This window comes from Chroicocephalus ridibundus, chromosome 1 (genome assembly GCF_963924245.1).
Source record: "Chroicocephalus ridibundus chromosome 1, bChrRid1.1, whole genome shotgun sequence".
Classification (NCBI taxonomy): domain Eukaryota; kingdom Metazoa; phylum Chordata; class Aves; order Charadriiformes; family Laridae; genus Chroicocephalus; species Chroicocephalus ridibundus.
In genome coordinates, this window is record NC_086284.1 from 101,317,010 (window position 1) to 101,336,867 (window position 19,858).

At 43.3% G+C, this 19,858-nt stretch overlaps 1 protein-coding gene across 6 annotated transcripts in view; it reads left to right on the forward strand.

Moving 5' to 3' along the window:
• Nucleotides 1-19,858, forward strand: part of ERG (ETS transcription factor ERG) — a 109,573-nt gene that overhangs the window by 63,934 nt on the left and 25,781 nt on the right. For all 6 annotated transcript variants that reach the window (XM_063345417.1, XM_063345435.1, XM_063345464.1 and 3 more), the window contains exon 2: nucleotides 10,262-10,479. In XM_063345417.1, the coding sequence (XP_063201487.1) occupies nucleotides 10,262-10,479 (218 nt within the window). The remainder of the gene's footprint in view (nucleotides 1-10,261; nucleotides 10,480-19,858) is intronic.

Here is a 19,858-nt window from a genome sequence, read left to right on the forward strand (position 1 = left end):
AGTTCATGGCCATCGTCCAAGTGTTATTTCCCTAATGCTTCTAGGCATTCATAAAAACCAAAAGTTCATCCGAAAGGAAACTAATTTGGATGCTCTTTTCAGTTTTACCCCTAATATTTAATTCTTTCATCAATGTAATGTCTGTAAAGGTCTCTTCATTCCTTCCTATACATTTCTCATCACTTTGATGATGAGTTTCTCTTTGGTACATAGTATACCTTAGAGAAAAGTATTTTAACACCTGAATTATTTTTACTTTAAAATTTGTTCAGAGGTTGTGGATGGGATTATCTAAAAATGTGTGTGTGTACATATACTTATGTGTATACTTATAATGGGCATATATAATTATATATAAAAATATATATGTGATGGGTCAACCCACCACAGTTAGCAAATATTAAACTTAGTATAAATGTAATGTATAATCTTGTAGTTTTGGCTAAACAGTAGGAAAAAGATCTGCAAATGTTACCTTCTTGTGATAAAACGGGACAAATCTTTTGAATAAGGCAGAAAAAAATCATGTGGTATCTTTATGTTAAGAATTTTCACAATAAAATTGCCAAAACCAGAGTACCAGAGTTACCATGTTCAAGCACAGCCTTTAGTTCTGGACAGATGACTAATCCCAGTAAACACGCAGTAATTCTTGAAGACATCCCATTCAAAATGCTGGGGCTATCCACAATGCCAAAGATTTTAAGAGGAAACATGAAAAGGGTAGGATTGCATGCCTGGAATGGGATTGCCGCCTTGTTTTGGGCAGCTGTTTTGGTCCCAAGACTGTTTCCCAATATCATTTTGATCTCTTATCAGAAGTTCGTAGCAGGTGTGGCTTCAGTTCCGATTAGGCTGCAGGCCACTTTAAAAACCTGCCACCTGTTTTGCCAAACAAATCTTTGCTTGAAAGATTGCTGAAAAAAACACCAGATGTTTATATTTTTTAACATAGTAGAAGGTTGGCTGCTCCTTCAGATAAAGCCCTATACTAGAAAAGCAAGGCAGAAGCAACAGGCTAGCCCTGGGCTGAGGCAGAAATGAAAAGGAGTTTTATATCCAAGTTTTCCCAGTTTCCTAGCCATTTTGAAGCCCTAGAAGTTAACAGCCAAGCATGAAGGAGCAAAAAACTTCAAGCTTTCAAAGTTCATAATTGACAATACTATCAAGATGAAAAGGAAGAAAAGTCTATTGTATTGATTGAAAAAATAGTCATTCAAACTTCAGCGTTACGGCTCTTTATATGGATGGAAGTGCTAAAATAAGCATACAAAGCTACATTTTCTTTAAAAATGCATATACAATATACAATCTGCAGGATACGATTGTATTGTTTTTAGCTCTAGTGAATTAAGGTTGACATAATTGTTCAGGAATATGCATTCTGAGCCCAACCGATCATTGTGCTGCTCCAGCCCTGCAGCCACCTAACCCCACTCCTTCAGCTACTGCTGCAGTAAATAAAACCTGCTGTTGCCTCAGCCTTTAAGTAGTTTGCCAGCACTCTGCTCATGCAGAAGGAAGAACGCAACCAGACTCACCCTCTGTATAGCATCAGATTGTCTGCTTTATTACTTTTTGGGACAGTCTTGTGAATTTTGAGGTCCACTTTCATTCAGAAGCCTGGTGCAGTTCTTGGGTGGTTGTGCATGAGCAGAGATGCTTCCAGGCATACCCCTCTTGAAGTCACTCGGGCGATGAACATGTGCTGAAACAGATGCAGTCTTTAATAGGTTTTAATCACTGCATTTGAACAAGGTTGCCGAGTTGCTTTGATGTTGTCCAGGGCATGTGACATGTATAAGGGAGTTTCCTATTTCCATTTATTAACTCTTGGTTTAGGGTTAAACTATTTATTTGCGCTTTACTGTCAGATAAAGACTGCAGGTGAAATGATTGATTGTGAAATGTCAGCTTTTTAAATCTCATGGATGCTTCCTGATCTCTGAAGGTTAGTGGTTCAACTCTACGTGGTGTGATAATTTTAGTGTGTTGATGCAGGGTGATCCCAGATATGGCACTGAACTTGGCACAAGGGAGATATGTTTTCCAAGCCGAGACATAATTTTAGTCATTCTTACCAAAGTTACCCAATCTGCAGTAGTGCAACGGTGATTTATTTTTTTTTATTTTATGGAGCACTTGGAGAGCCAGAGGTGAATTCCTGGTGCTATCAATATTACCCTGTGATGAAATGAGGTGACAAAAATAGCTTGGGCAAAAATGGGGTTTGCTAGCACTTCAGGAATGACAGTCTATATATTAGAAATGGTGATAAAGCACCACAGTCTACATTTGAATGTATAATGTCTCAGAATTTGTTCATTAAGACACAAAATGATAAACCTTTGGGCTTAGCCGTGAGGCATCTGTTCCCATTGCTAGTCCCAGTGAAGCCAGGAGAAGGACTTACACAAAGAGGGCTGCAGGATCAGTCCTTAAACATCTGCTATTGTTTCCCAGAAATAAATGGAGCCTGTGATTTCATAACATCATTTTGATGGATGCTTGATTATTCCTTTTTTCAAGTGGGACTGCAGCAGTGGCTCTCCTTTGCTTCCAAACATCCTTTGTATTTTTCTCAGCAAGAGGTGAAGATAACAGATAAGTGGCAGCACCGGGCCTGTGTTTGGATTACCACGGACTATCCAAGCGCTCTTTGCAAATAGGTGGAGGATGTAAGCTGAGCTGGCAATAAGATTCTCATGGGTGGAGGTGAGGACAACATCTGTCTTTCCTATCTTGTACTTGCCAAGGCTTTTTGTTGTTCCTGAACTCTCTCATGAATATAATATGTGGATTTTTGTCTGATCTAATGAATGCAAGACTTAGAGATTTAGAAGGAAAACATAATCCAGATGTGTGCTGCAATTCCTGACTCAGGTGACTGCATTTTAAGTAGTAACCTTTTCCAGTATGTTCCACACAGCATATTGATTATCTTGCGAAACTGCTGCTTTTGCGAATGGTCAGAATAGAGTTGTAAGAGCATCGTGATTAATAAGCTATCGCAAGGCTAAAACATCAATCATTTGTCTTTTGTTTCACCGGTTGTTGCCACATGCAATGAATCCAAGGCTCAAAGACTTGGCTTTAAAGCGGGACTGCAAATTTAGGCTAGAAGCCCTTTAGCAATTCAGCCACAGCTTGCTTTATCGTGCAGCAAAGCCTGTTGCAGACATGAGCAGAGCGGAGTTTCAGACTGGAAGACTGCCTGCTGCTCTGCGAGGTTCTGGTGTCCAGCCTCGCGTGTGCTCTCTGTTCCAGCATGGAAATGACGTTCCTGGCCTGTTTGAAATTAGGCTTTCACTCCAGATAAACAGCTTCCTAGAGCATCAGAAGATGCAGTCTGGGGAAGAAGAGAGAGAAGAGCAGCAAGCGAGAGGAGTGACCTGCTAAAATCTGGAGCAGCTGTACCAAGACGCATACGGTGTGCAGTCTTGCACGTTTGCACCTGTTCTTCCTTTCAGTTACAATTGTATGTAGTTCGATTGCACACAATTTCAGTGGCAAATGCTATCAAGTACACAAGGGATACTGAGTGCAAAAAAGCATGGAAATGCTTAATAGAGCTAATTGCATGGTCTTAATCAGAACAATCTTCCCTCAGAAAATGCAGGTCCTCTGCAAATGTAACTGTTTCTTAGAATATTTTAACATCTGCAAAACACACGCCAGTGCGTTACAAATTTATCCTTTTCGTAAACATTTGGTGAAAGTTTTCGCATAACAGCTTTTTGTCTAATTTGAAATGAAAATAAGTCCCAGTATGTCAGAATTCTTCATAGAACGGAGGATTAATTATTCTGACCAACTGCAGACATCCGACAAGTGATAGGAAACAGCCTGTGTCTGAATGGACTGTGGCCGCGTGGAGCTCTAAGCTTGCGCTTACATAAGGATTATTGTGGAATACAATTAGAGAAGTAAAAGTTTTTTACATTAACGAGGAGAAATATCATAAAACCGTTGTCAAAAGATAGATTATATGAATTCCGTCACGTATGGCAAAGCTAACTAGAAGTTCTTGATTGCAGTGTTATTGCAAGTCCCTCATAGTCAAGGGTAACAGGTCCGTTTTGGAGTGTGGGAGTGCAGACTCTGCAGGCAAAACATGCATTTTACTGTCTGCAGCATCTCTCAATACATAATGAGGGTTGTTGCTGTATTTGCGTCTCCTTGTGCATCTTCCTCTTTACGTGTAGTTCTTGCCCAGTATCCTGCTGGTTTGTGGCCAATGTTTTTCATCATACTGATGTGCTGTTGCCTGCTAGGATTTTGACAGTGCTGGCCAGTAAGTTCTTGACTTTCAAAGTTCTTGAAGCATTTTTTTGAGCAGCAAATCACTTGAGAAATTTTGATTAGCCAATGGGGATAAAAAAAATCTACTAAACCTTTTCTGTTTAAGGGATTAAGCGATAAACCATGGAAATATTTGAAGAAATTAAAAAAACAGATCTGAATATTTTGAGATATACATGTATACACATGCATACAATGAGTGTACTACCTGGAGACATGATTCAACTTGATTGCTGTACAAACGAATGGAAATGGTGTCCTGTCTAAAGTGGAAGCTGGGTTGATGACATGGAGGGACCGTGCACAAATGTATTTCATGCACAAGCCGGCACGTTCCCTAATCAGAATTAACTTGAGAGAAAGCATCGCCAGGTTAGAATGGCCTCCAAAGTCTTAAAGCCCTGCTGCAGTACTTTTTCCCCAATACCCCTTAGCACAAGCAAATTATGCTAGATGACTGCATGCCTTATTGTCTTCTTTATCCATTTCTGAAGTTTGGTCGAGCTTTAGGAAAAAAGGTCTTTGTCCTTAGTTCCTGACATTGCATATAAAGGACAGGTCAGCTTGCATATACTTCTCATGATGGGAACTACTTCAATCACATTTCCTGTAACTTCATGTTTCTAGGCCAAGTAATCTTGCATTTGATTAAGTAAACACCTTTGTCCTAATGACTTTATGCCTCCTTTAAAGGCGTTGCTGTACCTATTGTTCTACAAATTTGTCAGCCCGTTATTCTTTTTTTTTTTTTAAACTTATGGGTGAAGTATAAGTCAAAACCAAATAGAGAAGACATTTTGTTCTTTTATCGTTAGTATGGAAAATCCAAATGAGAAGCCAAGTTTTGCATGGTACAAGCGATTAAAAAATAAAAAAATCTTAATGAAGGAAGAGATTTCTATGTTTTGTTGGTGATGTCGTGAGAGGAAGCATGCAGGGAAAGGAAGATGAAATAAAGAAAATCTGGGTCCAATATTGACCTCAGCTAATATTACCAGCAGCTCTACTTCACAGACTTGCATGAAAGTCCTTTTCCACGTGCCACTGCAAGCAGTATATGTTGGTTTCTTCATATTACATTGCCCCAGACACTGGTTACTAGAACCGAAAGGCTTCATTTCTGAGATGTCATGAGACTATGGTATTGTCATGTGAAATCCAGGAAGATGACCCATCAACTACTTAAATTATTACCACAAAGGCACAAAACTTGGCAAGATTGAAAGGAGCCTTATAATGCATCTGTTTTATAATATTTATTAATGTTTACCTTGCTTTATCCCACTTACTTTTTGAAGTTGCCAAACTGCTCCGGTAACAGTGTTAATATGGATGAGAAAAAAGGATTAACATGTATATGAGTAATGAAAAGTATTTACTAGAAATAGAACTGGCATCCATATGTAAAAAACCATTGTCACTATTAATAGTTTTGTCTATGTTTATATGTGGACAGACCATGCAGCTATTCTTCATGATGGTGAATGCTGACAATTTTTATATTACATTTCATCCAGGAGCTTGCATTTAGAATTATAGCAGAAAGCACATTTTTAAGTCCCTGTATTAAAGAAAGAAATACCTGTACTGCTTTCTTCAGCTATTAAGTACCGTAATTTGCTGTTAGAGCCTTCCTTTCACAACTTAAATAGGGTTAAGGCTTGAAGGCTTTAATTGATAAAGACAAATCAAGGATAGAGAAGATGAAACAATGCACGCAAGGAGCAGCTGATGGACATTTTTTACCTGGTTTTGGGGATACCAAATTATGCCAGTTATCAGACAGTCTTGTAGAGGTGAGAAGTGCTTCATGTTTCTTGATGCTCTTTCTATGCTTTCGCACAGTATGAGTTTCACGTGAGGTTATATCAGGTTGCATTAGCTCTGATTGTTCAGCATCACTGTGTCTTGCAAGGTCAGCGGATTCAGAAATGGCTGGGCCAGAAATCCTTATTTTTTAAGATCATTGAGAGGAAGAAAGGCAGCAGTGTCCAACCCTGGACACACGACTTTCACCCATGTGTGGCAGAAAACTTCTCCCTCTGCATGAGGACGTGCAAGGACAACATACTTCACCTGTAGCGGTTGCTGTTAAATTGGCATCACCGGTCCTGCTTGCATTTGACAGAGAGGGCAGTCGGTATGACTGCCTGAGTCCCAGCTGACAGGAGGAGTAGCGGAACAGGTGCTAAACACAGCTTCCATGTTTCCCACACTGAAACCTCAATCTCACTTATGTGCAAGAAGGGAAAAGATGGTTAAAGAGTTAGGGAGGAAGTAAGGCTAATTCTAGTTTAGACCATCTTCGCCAGTTATGCTGACTCCTCAAAATCATGCAAAAGCTTAGGTGGCCAGTTCAGCTTTTGTAATTTGCTCAAGGGAGGGACAATACATGTCCTACTGTCCTTCATGACAGGCCAGCAAAGTTCAGCGAGGACTCAAAGTAAAGTGTCAGAGATGCTCGCTATGGTAGAGTACACATTAATAAGCCTTCCCCATACGGACCGACCCAACAGTGTGCAAAATTGGCAGAAACTCAGTTATTCCTACAGAGCCTTTACAGACCTGTCAGCGTGCACTAACTGATAATGAGCAAGATGGAGTGCAGATGAGCGTTTGCTCTTAAATCAGAACACAACTCTAGCAATTGAGTTTTTTGGTTTTTTTCCATAAGTAACTAGGCATTTTTTCATGAAATGTGAAGTCTGAGTCTGTCTCTTGGGTTCATTTATGTTTGTCTTGGTTTTGTCGTAGTCTTTCAGATATTCGCACAATGCTTATTAATTTGGCTCATACTTCCAGTATTTGCTGTCTCCCTCAGGAAGTTAAAATGTGCGTACTTTCCCTCTTTGTGCAACATAATAGGCACTCATAGCACAAGCAGTATTTACTGTCATTAGTAATGCCAAAAAATAGAAAACCTGTATTTTTTTGTTCACATTTATACTTACTGTAAGTATTCCTAAATTAACTTACATTAGATGGCATCAGGTTTAATAGGAACCAGAATAGATTTGCTTTATTTCACTTGTGTGGGGGAGGACGAGAAACATATCCATTATATAGTGTTTGATGCCTATTTTGAAAAGTTCTATTAGTAAATGGTTTACAGATTAAAATAATATTATGCCTGTTATATTTGTAATCTGCTATCTGGTTTCTCCTGTACAATTCACACTTTCATGTATTTACGGGAGCTAGCTCTTCCAAAATTAACATTTCATTAGACCTTTTTTGGTTCATGTATTAGCTCTACAGTGGGGCAGAGAAGAGGGAACTGGCAGTAAATAGTTTCAGGCATGGGATGCACTGTGATCGCCTGGCCAGGCTGTGTGTGTTTATTGATATATAGATATAAATATAGACATATAGATATAAATATAGGTGTGTATATATACACACACATATATATCTAGATGTGTATATATATACATATATATAAATATATATACATATATATACATATCTTCATGAAAAGCTCTCATGGACTGTTGAGAAAGGACTTTTTATTTTCCTTCCATTGTAACATTTTCTTTCTTTAGTTCTTGTGATATGATCCCTGCTACTTTACCATACAAGTCCCCTTGCTGTCTCTCAGCTCACTGTAGCCAGGGAGCAATCTTTGGGGAGCAAGGGACCCACAGTCATCTCCTCCCACACCTCCTTGAAAAGCAGGAGCCATCTTCAGGCTTTCTCAGAAATGGCTCACCAGAAAACCTTCAGACCACCAGCAGCACCAGCAGTTTTTAGCATGACTGGGCAGGCCGGAGAGCCAAAGGAGTCTGAGAGGCATGCCAAAAAGGAGAGATGTTATCCTGGCATCCCTTCTGTCTCGCAGAAGCACGTTCACACCCCCAGAGACCCAAGAGGCAGCAGTTTGGTAGCTGGGCGCAGGCTGGGGGAAAAGCGTGCAAAGCAGGGGTGCTAACTGGGGCGTAAATATTAATGGTGGTAGCCTGGCGGTGACCTTACATCTGAACAGCAACAATGCAAAGGTGCAGATCACTGTCTGATTTTTGCATCCTGGCCTGTGCTGGGAAGCATTAGTCTTGGTGATTCGGTCACGACTCTCGTGGCATTTGGAGGGCTGCTTGAGAGCCCATTCCCCAGGTCCAGAGATTAAGGGGCGATCTCAATTTTAATGAGAAGTAAGAAAAAGAAAATGATGTTCCAGCCCTTGCGGTTGCAAAAAAAATGATCAATATTAGCAGAGTGCACCCCAAGGGCTCACAAACTAGGCGAATAAAAAGAATGATAAATGTATACTGCCCTAAAATGATACAAGTACAATCGCTGCTGATTTTTAGGGCAGCATGCGACTGCCGGAGCTTGTGCAAAGCCCTCTTCCAGCAGGTGGGGAAGGTCGGAGCTGGCAGACAGCCGCTCTGCTTCCCAGAGCCGTCGGACTCCCATCACTCTGGCTCTTGTCTCTCTCCCCTCTCTACCGCATCCTCCTCTGCTGGCAGGGCCACATGGTTTTATTGTCCCCCCCACCGGCTGCCAACAGCAGGCCCACACACGCTGCCTCGCCAAGGTGTGGTCCCACACCAAGCACCCTGCCCCAAATCTGGCTTGGGCTGCATTCCCCTCACCCTGGTGTCCCCATCTTTGGCCCCTGCGCCTCCAGCCATCGCCAGCTGGCTGCCGCCACAGCTGCTGTCATCTGGTCCTCCACCGGCCTGGTGCTGGGGCTTGCTCCCCGGCCATGGAGGGAGGGAAGGAGGGAGGGAGGTGCTGGGCTGCCCCCTGCCCCGTTTCGTCTCAGGGCAGAGCTGTAGTGCCAGGGTGGAAGGAGGGAGCCATGCTTTGGGTTACCACCCATTTGCATCCTTACGCCCCGTGTTCACACCAAGTAGCCCACGGAGAGGCGGACTTTCCTTGGAAGGCTGCTTTTGGAGGGGTGTCCCCCTGAGCCTGCATGGTGCTGGGGGCCAGCGGGTGGGCGGGAGCCTGAACCGGCTCCCATGGCCAGGGAGCCTCGGCTCAGTCAGGATGGGTCCCTCCAGCAGCATCAGCCCTTCCCACAGCTTCCCCATGGACCCTGTGGGGACGCTGCCTGCCTGAGCCAGCCCTGGCCACCACCTCGCTCCGATGGCTCGTCTCCAGATAATGTGGGGAAGGAGTTGGTGCCAGTGTGTGGTGGTGGGAGAGAGGGTGGCCTTTGTTCCTTCCAGTCTCCAGCCACCACCAAGGGGCCTGCTGAACCCTGCCGCCCTCACCTGCTGCCATGCTGAGGGAAGGTGGCTGGGGAAACCCTTCCCACAGTGCCGAAGCAGGATGCCCAGCTGGCCATCCCACCAGGAAGGGTTGCCACGAGAGAGAGAGAGAGGCGACTGGTGGGCATGGTGTCCTCTCGGGGCTGGTGGCAGGCACCTTTGAGAAGCCGGCGGTGGATGCTGGCAGAAGGAGCAGGGTCCCTGAATCAGAGGTTGCGCCCAGCTGTGTCTCGACTCCCTGTCCAGAAGGGACTTGGACTCAGTCCCAGAGGAAGGAAGAGGAGCTCCCAGTGAGTCAGCAAGGCATGGCGTGCGGTCACTTCTTACAGGGGCAGTTAAAGCAGCGATGGCAGCTTGCTTACGATCCCGGCAGATCTTGCCCTCTGCATCCCTACCTGGGGCTCCAGAGGCCCGAGCTTCACTGCCTGTCCTGCCCTGTCCTCCCTCCCAGCTCTTGGCCACTATTCCCAAGTGTTTGGGAGCATGTGTATGTGCATCTTCTCAGCCTCTGGTGGGAGCATCTCCTCAGGTAAGGGGTTGTCTTCCGACCGTATGCTGACAGCATGTCTGGCACCATGAGTCCTCACCTCCACCAACAGCACTGGCGTGCCTAAGAAGTAATTGGCATTTAAGCAAGTGACTGGCTGTTCATATTCTTGTGAGATGGACGAGCCCTTTTTTCCTTGGGAAATATTGTAATGTCTGCTATGAAACATGGTCACGCTGACTTTTCTGGTTTGCAGGAAGCGTTATCAGTGGTGAGTGAAGACCAGTCCTTGTTCGAGTGCGCCTACGGATCACCCCACCTTGCGAAGACAGAGATGACGGCCTCCTCCTCCAGTGAATATGGGCAGACGTCAAAGATGAGTCCGCGTGTTCCCCAGCAAGACTGGTTGTCGCAGCCCCCGGCCAGAGTCACCATCAAGATGGAGTGTAACCCAAACCAGGTTAATGGGTCAAGGTAATAAGGCCAGTGTTACTGTTGCTCAAGTGCACTTTTTCTTGTGATGGGTATAGCTCAGTTGTCTAAATCTGTGAATCTAGCGCCATTTTAGATGCCCCAAGATATCCCACCTGGCCGCCAGCTGCTGTCCTAGAAGCCTACAGGTCTCCCGCACATGGTGGGTCACACCTGCCAGCCCTGTTCAGGTATTATGGAGAGTCTCAAATGGTGCTAACTGTCACAGTCTTTGCATGAGCTTGTGCAATACCTTTCTGTATTTCCTCTGACTGTGGGTCATTTTGGTTGTGAACTTGCATTGCACACTTGGTGAAAGAGCATATATTCAAGTTAGCAAATAGTTAGTTTGATGTAGTCTGAGGCAGCGCCACTGATCCATCCAAGGGTGCGGCGTATGTGATCTACCTCTCAATGGAAGTTGTCAAAATACAGTGATTTGGGCAGTTGCCTTTGCTCTAAACGTAACCAAACAGAGAAGCATAGGAAGTGGATTGTTGTAATGGTAGAAGGAGTGAACGATTGGTCTTTACTTTCACATTTACTGTAAACATAGTGCCAAAAAGCATAACCGTGGAGTTGGATTTAAGAAGAGCTCAGGCTGGAGAAACAGTGTATGTATGGAGGCAAGCAGGGGAGTAAAAAGGAACAGGAAAAGAAATTATTCAGCTCAATGGGCAGTAGCCATAGCATGTCAGTGCATTAATTGTTGTCTTGGGACTTTTTTTATGAATGTCACTATGAAGCAGAATTGTATCGATTAAGCTGAAAGAGTAACACAGTGGATTTGTGAATATTGATTGGTGGCTCTCCCAAGCATAGGAACACTCTATGGGTTTTCTTCCGTCTGAAAAAGCACAATGAAGATTTTTTTTTTTTCAAGGAAACTATCCAAACAAGTGCTTTCCTGTTTAAAATGCCTGACTGTCAAAACAGCTTTCCTTTGGTGTTGCTGAAGGGCAGAGGTCCAGAAAGAGTCAGTTGCTCACAATTGTTGGTGATGTACCAGCGAAGGCTGTGCTTCACATCTCTCTGCCACAAACACCCACCTACTAATCTCATCTCCCAGCATCAGTTATTTAGACAAACCTCAGCCATGGGCACTGTGGTTACTGTTCACACGTGCTGTGCTCACGTGATGAGCACCACAAGCAGGGCAAAGTGGTTTGACAGCTTATCACACCTACACTTTTCAGTGGTAAGAATGGAAACTGTGCTGAAGTCAAATCAGAATTTCCAGTGAAGAGTCAAAGATTTGAGATATGTAGAAATAAATGGTGAACTGAAGTTACAAAGAATTAGGGGAGGTACTCTTCTAAGCCTACTTATTCAGAACATGTTTACAATCAATTTCAGTGAGGTTTTTTTTCTTTTTTTTCTGCTGAGCAAATGCACAGATATAATCACAAATGGAGTATTGATTCAAAACCAGTTTCACCTGCTTCCTAAAATTACCTGACTGTTTGTGCTGGCATTTCTGTAAGAGAACTGATCACTGTTTTTCTCAGTGTAAATTCCATAAAGTGCATTAGAGTAGGTAATTAGTGTTAATTGTTACTGAGATTAGTGGTAGTAATTTGTAATGTTATACATAACTAAAGTCAGTCGTACACAGAGCCCTACTTTGACATACTCCCAGATCTTAAGGAGGAGTCTAGATGATACAGATCCATTTGAAATGGTTGGTCAATCACATTTTTTTAAATACTCAAGCCAGAACCCTGAATTTGCTGTCATGGATTCCCGCAATACGTAACTAGCCTGAATATTAAAGCTCAGTTTGTGAATCACAGACATTTGGCTGTTGCTGTGATGGTTTAAGGACAAAACTGTAGGTGGTAATACTATCTTTTATTAGCTGAAACCTTGCCCTGCCTAATCCTAATCCTTGTTAGAAACCCTGGTAATGATTGTAGTCTGCTTTAGGAGGTCAGGACCCTTACAGAGTCCAAAATGCGTGCCCATAGTCAGCTAAATTGGGTCTCCAGGCAAACCTGTATAGCATGTGGGTGAGAGAACGGTGTAGGAAATGTGCTGTCACATACCAGCATGCCCCCAAACCAGCAGAGACTGGTAAGAACCCTTCTTTGGGAGCTCCAGGCACTAAAGCACCTGGCTCCTGCAGGGGCTGCCTTGGTCCAGAGGGGGCCATAGACCCTGAGGCCCCCCTGCTATTGCGGGGTGCTTGGAAGGCAGCCGAGCCCTGCCTTGCTATCCGAGAGACTTGGAAGTGTTGTTGTGGATGGATATCTGTTTGTGCATGCATCTGGGAAGGATCTGGTGCTCAGTGCCTTTGCTTCTCTCCCGGGGGATGTGCCGTCATTGGATAAAAACAGAAGTGACCCAGGGAGCGGGGAACCGCAGCGCAGCCACCAGAGCAGAGTGTCCCAGCTGCGGGACTGGAGTTAGGCTCCCCGTCTCTCACCTGAACCCCCAGTTCATGTGTTGCTGCCTGCCTGGCAGCCCAACTTCAGCAGGCAGGACAGGGCAGGCTCGTGTTCAGCGTATCGTAAGATGCCTGGTGGATGGGGGCATGCAGTCAGGCTGGGGGAGGCCCACAGTCCGTATCTCCCAAATCTAAGCTATGTTCACCTTGTATATGTGAACTCAGAATACTTTCCAGGGATGGATGAGCATTCAGAAGCCCTGAATTAAACAGGCTGTTTGGAGGTATCTTCATAATGCCTATCATTTCTCCTTCCTTTATGGTACTTTCTATCAGTGTGTGCATGCATTGAATGATTTAGGGCGATGCTTAGGCTACCTGCACAGCCAATAGACAGGAATTGGCCCCTGGTTTAGGTTCCCCAAGCTGCTCTTTGCAAAGAGAGGTGATTCTGTGATTCTGTGTGTATCTGCCCTTCTTCAGAGGTATCCAGGTCTCCACACTAGCTGCATAAAATATTTGTGCATGGGGCCTGCAACTTTTACTAGCAGAACAGGCATCTACTTTTGCAAGGATGTATAATCTGAGCATCAGTGGAATTGTCTTTAAATCAATCTTTTTTGATCAGTCACAAGGCATAATTTTGATTCTTACTTTTCCAGCAGAACTGTTAATTTTTATAAAGAGGTGGCACCTAGGAGTTGCCAAGGCATCTGGAACCCAAGTAACACACTTTTGCACCATCCTGACCACCATTACCACCACTACAGAAGTAAAGAGATGAAAAGAAGAAATTCTGGGTACCTTCTCTCTAAAAAATAGCTTAGATCTACCTACTCCATCACTAGGACTTGGAGTTTAGTGCAAATCAGCTGAGCAGCACTTGAAGATTCAGTTCTTCTTTTTTCTCTGCACAGCATCACTCAGAGGTGCTTAATGTGGTCATCATTAGAAAGTGAACAGGTCAGCCCTGGCCATTCTTTCCCAGTATCAACCAGTGTATAAGCTGGCACCCGGGCTACGCTGCCAGAAGTAAAAGTTACTGCTCTGAACAGCAAAATGTTTTTCATAAGAACACTGGTTTTCTAAAGAGCACATTCTGGCTGAAAATATGATAGGAAGAAATGTAATTCTTCCTATATTGAATTAAAAATAACCTGCAGCATTGGACGCAGGGTTTCATTTATTAATCTTGGATTTGACAGCCTCCTCTATTGACAGAGCAATGTGGAATTGCTAACTGGAGAAAACAAGGAAAATTCATACTTCACTGCAATTTCTAAGACATGGCATTATGCTGAAAAACAAAGAAAAAATCACTTACAGACTACCAAATATAAGAATAGATTAACAATACAAAAAAATTTTCATACATATATGCTTATACTTCATACAAAAATAAAAAATTATTGTCATTAACATATACTTTTTATTTAATCAGAAAACTACTATTTTATAAGGCCTAATGCATGCCTGAAAGAATAGATCTTAAGATTACACTTTTAATTGGGAGAACTAATATTGCCAAGTAATAAATATAAATACATTATGGCATTTCTAAAACTCTTATACATGTGTGCATGTGATATATATAGTGTTAATACTTTGGGAATTGTAATGCTTCCTAGTATGTGATATTCCTGCCAATTGTAGAAAAAAGTGTGTATCACTCAAGCCTTGCATAAAACGGAATTACTCATTAGGAATATATTATTGCTAAATAATAATAACAAATATTCTGATACATTGATTAGTACTGTCAATACAGAAGTCACTACAGGTCAGTGTGATATATGCATCTCCTAAAATTCTGAAAACCATTTTTTCCTTCCTGAAGTCCTGCTAGGCCTTTGCCATTTTGTATGTTGGTGTTTCACTGGTTTCCTGACGGATTATCTGCTGTTCGTCACACGCATAATATCGGCCACAATTTGTATGTGCAGCTTAGTGGTACCCTGCCCTTCTGCCGGCTACTTTGCGTTTTCTTTTCTGCAGAAGCCGTCCCCACCCTGCTCTTTTGCAGTCCGTAAATTTATTTCCTTCAATGAAATGCTCAGTTCTTAAAAATGCTCCGTATGTTAAAAATTAACACATGCAGTAGCTACAGAGCTTGGAGCTGCTTTTCATTTTTAGTGAAACTGTACCTTCTCTGTTTACCCCCATTTTAAAATCTGGGTTGCCCCAAAGGAGTCTAAAATACCACAGCCGTGCTGCAGAGCCGCAGAAGTGCTACCTCAAGGATCTCCACAGTATCCTCTGTAACCGTCTTCCTATGGGGGAGCCTGGGTCAGAATAACACAGCGTAAAGAGGATGCAAAACAGGGTACCAGACCCCACAAAGAGGTAGCCAGAGAATAGTTAGCTTTATGGGTTATTTTTGCTGTCTGGCTCTCCCTTCTCACTGTGTTATGCTGCTTCCTGGCCATATATTCTGTCGTCTGGAAGGGGGTATAAAATTTTAGGTGCTTACTAAACCTCTTACACAGCAACAATTAAGTACCCACTCGAAGTAGAAATGTACTCACTCTGCTAGGACTCTCCCCAGATATACTTTGGCTGTAATTGCCCTGCATTACATCTCAAAACATAACAGTCTCAAAAGTGGCATTCCTGTGAATACCGGAGAAATACCATTAGAATGAAATTAAAGGGTTATTTTCAGTGTGCTGCAGAGGGATTAACTACACAGTTTTCTTTAACAATAACAGTATTTTTTAAAACTAAACCCTGCTGCACAGCACCAGAAAATATAGCCTAAGGGCCTGCCTTAAATTAAATAAACCAAGAAAAGTTTAAATTAAAGCTGTCCTTTACCTTGCTGTTGTTGCATATGTAATGCAGATTGTCACAGGTGGTATCAAATTGAGTTTCTTCAAATTCATTATGTTGGTACAGCCATTATATTTCTTCCAGGTACATAAATCTAATGAGACCTTTTGTGCCAATCTTTCGCCTGCATGTAATAATGTTGCTTCCTGCTGTTTTTTGCTCTTGAGTCAGACCAAAAGATTCACCCTGCTGTAGTCAAGGACTATAATACAAATCTGGAGATTGCATATGCCATACTGTTACTTACTGTTCTGTTTGTTTTATCAAATTAAGTACGAGCAATTCTATTACAATCCAATTCATGTTATGCGTTTTGGGTGAAATTCACTCCTGCAGCTATGGTCTCAGGAGGCCCTGGGTACTGCTTAAACAACATTTAAAATCTGTGGATTGCTCAGTGGTCTCTGAATACGCCCACCCATGGGACTCCACCGTGCCCATGGCGGGGGCTATACAAAGGTAGCTTGGAAGAACTGCATTTACTGGTAGGTAATAGGCCTTTTTAAGGGAGACTGAAGTGGAACACAGAGTCTTATTCAGGCCACAGATAAATTTCAGTTGCCGTGAGCAGTGTGATGATTTCATTGAAAAAGCATTTGGAAAGTTAGCTGCAGTGAAAGCACAGCAGAAGTTTTCAAACACAAGCTTGGCTGATACAGAAGTTTTAATGAAATACCAGAAATAATTATTTGTCATTAAGATTTAATCATGTGCAAAATGTTGGTTTAAGTGCTACCAACTGTTGCTTGAAAACCATTTGAGAATGAAATTATCACTTAATATATCTTTTATGCTAGCTCTTTAGGGAAATACCATTTTTCTTTGCATGTTACTGTTCTGAATTTTCATCAAAGAGCCTCTGTATTAGCTGGGTTGAATGCATCTGACACACAGGAGGACTTTTCAGAGTCTGGAGTGACGTCAAGTTTTTGGGGTTTTGTTTTTTGTTGGTTTTTTTTTTCTTTTCCCTTTGATGTAAAGTCTCCTAAGTGGTGGCTATTCCGCGCTATACAAACCAGCAAATTAGAATGGGTAGCACTTGAGGTATCTATCTTGCGCAGTATAGCCACATGCCAGCTGATGTGCCCAGCCACTGAGGAGGGTGCATTCATCCATATGGAGCTCTGTATCGTCACCACGACAGAACCTGCTCCCAGGATCCGGGCTGTCGTGCTGTAAGCCCAATGAGGCACCTCTGCGTTATGCTGCAGTCTGTGGTATGATACTGGTGGATCTAGTTAGAGCATTTGCACACCTTGCTTGCGTCCAACACATGGAGAAGTTGGTCTGCAGTAATCACCCTGACGTCACTTGTTATTCAAGGGCATGGCTTTTTCCATCCCTGGCACACAACCCCGCAGCTGAGGCTTAGTGCCATCCCTTCCACATCTGGTGGCGTACCGCCGGCATGCAGACCTGGTATTCTTGGTAAACCTCAGCTCAGACTAAACAACAAGCGTGGTGCAAAAACCATGGCAGTCAATGAGACTCTCTCCTCTGTCTCCAACAGGGCTTGAGTCAGCCCCTACGTCAGTCCGCAGCAAAGCCGGGAGATCTGTCTTAAGAGGATGACTTTCCTAATGCACTTGTAGCAGCTGCCTATATAAAGTGATATTAATCTTGGGTAAAAAGATGTGGCGTTAGTTATCTCAGACTGATAATCTTTTTTCCCACTGACTGGGTGGTTGGTGGAGTGGCTGCCTACCAAAGTGGAAAAAATGAAAATTCAGAATCTTCTCCATGTAGGGCTTTATGTGTGACTACTTGAAGAAGTTCCTCTTTGCTCTGAAAATCCACCAGCTTAACATTAGTGTGTGTGTGTGTGCGTGTGCGTGCATGGTTTGGCTCTGTTCTTGAGGCAAATATGTTGCCAAGGAGAAAAACAAACCCAGCTCACCACTACTATAGCTACTTTTTTGCAGCTTTTAAGGGGGTTCTGGGCTGGCAGGTGCTTGCTAAGAAGCTTTACACGCTGGGATAATGTGTTCATTCATAATTGGCATGATTGCATTTTGGATTGACCACTGATGCTTAAATTGCGTGCTTAGCTTCAGGAGTTTAAGAAGGAGATGAGGATAGCCAGAATTTCAAAAGTGCTAAGCAACCAAAAGCTCTCATATGGGTAGTGAAATATAAAATTAGTCTTCAAATAATGACATAGGACCCCATGAGAGTTATGATCACTGTCATTATTTATGACTCTAGCTAGCATTACTGCTTTATTTCCAGTACAGTATTTACTGTGTGTAGAGCGTTTAGAGACGGTGGTTGTGGTGTTCTCCCTGGCAGGCACGGCACAGACACTGTCGGTAGGCAGGTTGTCTCTGACCCAGCACATTTGGAGATGGATCATTAGTAGGTGTTTTATTTTGATTAGGGTAGTATCAGTGGGGGCGTTCAGTATTTACAGCTTGGGAATAGCATTCTGAGACAAAGCGGAAGGTGAGTAAGAAAAAGAAAAGTGGCTAATCATTGACTTTACCATTTCACACCCGTCAGCCTCACAGCCGGATAATGCTAGTAATGAAAATTAGCAGACATTCCACAGACATGGGGGATTATGGTTTCCATACAAGATGTCACTTCTGTTTATGCCTAGAACGGTCTACTTTGCTAGCTTTCTATACAATCCCTGCCCACAAAAGAAGGCATATGTGGTTTGGGAAGGGCCCTGTCTCCTGGTATTTCATATTTTATGAAACCACAAATACAACAGTCTTACGAGCTCTTGAAATGAAATACAATTTGAGAAATGTAATCCATTACCATTATAATAGAATTTCTATAAAAATAATAAAAGAAAAACAAGAGAAAATAGGTCCTGAAAGTTATAGGCCAACTGGGAAGTCATTGTGGCTTTGGCCTAGCTATCACCATGTCAGACTTCAGCCTTCTCCCAGGCAGCAATCTAATTGTAAATTATGTATATACAGAACATCATTTCTTAGCTTTGGCTTTTAGTGACCCCCTTCCCTTCTTTCCCTTTCTTCACTCCAACCTCACACATAAGAAATATTGAAGTATTTGCACTAATGGAGAAATGACAACGTGCAGTCAAACTTAAACCAGCTGTTTCCCTACACTATGAACACAAAGAGCCAGGCCGGTAATATTTATAGCTTGACTGGCCTCTAGTGAGCCAGATGCTGACTGCCTTAATTTGCCATGATGGCCTTAAGGCTTGAAGCAGCTGTGGGCCGCAAGATAGCCGGGGAAAGTTAGGCAAAAGAAAAAAAAAAAAAAGAAGAAGAAAAGATTGTTTCAATTAGCTAAAGTTATTGTTTGATTGAAAATGAACGGCTGCTGCATATACAACTCAATAACTCAATAAACAAGCATCTTTTGTTTTGCTTACAAAAAGCCAACAACGTTGCATGTGTTGGCGTGTGGTGTTTGCTTTCTCCTTTCACTGGAGGAAGGAACGGAAGGCATCTCTATGTGCCACACTGCGACATCTCTGAGCAACCCTTGGGCTGGCCCCATGCAACCCTAAGCACCTACCGAGCCCGGGGCACCCCACACTGGTTCTGCCCCTGTTTTGGTTGCTGAGGGAGTGTGTTAGCATGGGGCCGCCCTAACCCAGCCTCTCCGTGGCCCTGGTCTGTTGAAGACCGGTTTGGTTGCCCCTGCGTTAGCCCAGCATGGAGCAGTGCACCTCCAAGACTGCGTGGCCCAGTGAGGACTTTGGTTTTCCTTTTTTTTGCCTTTCTTTTGTCTTCTTAGGACTGCCTTTGACACTCACCTTATAGCAAAGATAAACAGGCTGTCACCGTGGCTTCAGCATCAGCTTAAGCCAACTTTAGCCGGCGGTGTGTGTCCCAAGGGGCTTCCCTCCCTTCCACAGACCTCAGCAGCTCGCTCCCACCCTGGCTGTCCCCTTCCCTGTGGGCGAGCGTCGCCTTCACACAGCCGCCCAACGTGGGTGGGGGAGTGACTCAGGTTATAGCTAAGCACTGAGTTACGTACCCACCCACCCATTTATTTATTTATGCACGTACTTGCCAGGGAAGCAGCTCCCCAGCCCAGTTCACTAAGCAGTTGCGTGAGAGCCTGTGTGAGCACCCCAGGGATGTTTCAACCTGTGTGCATTTTCTGACGTTTTAATGCCCCTGTTATGCTGGAGTCCTCTGCAGGGAATTTTGCACTGCTTTCACAAGAAGCCTTGGA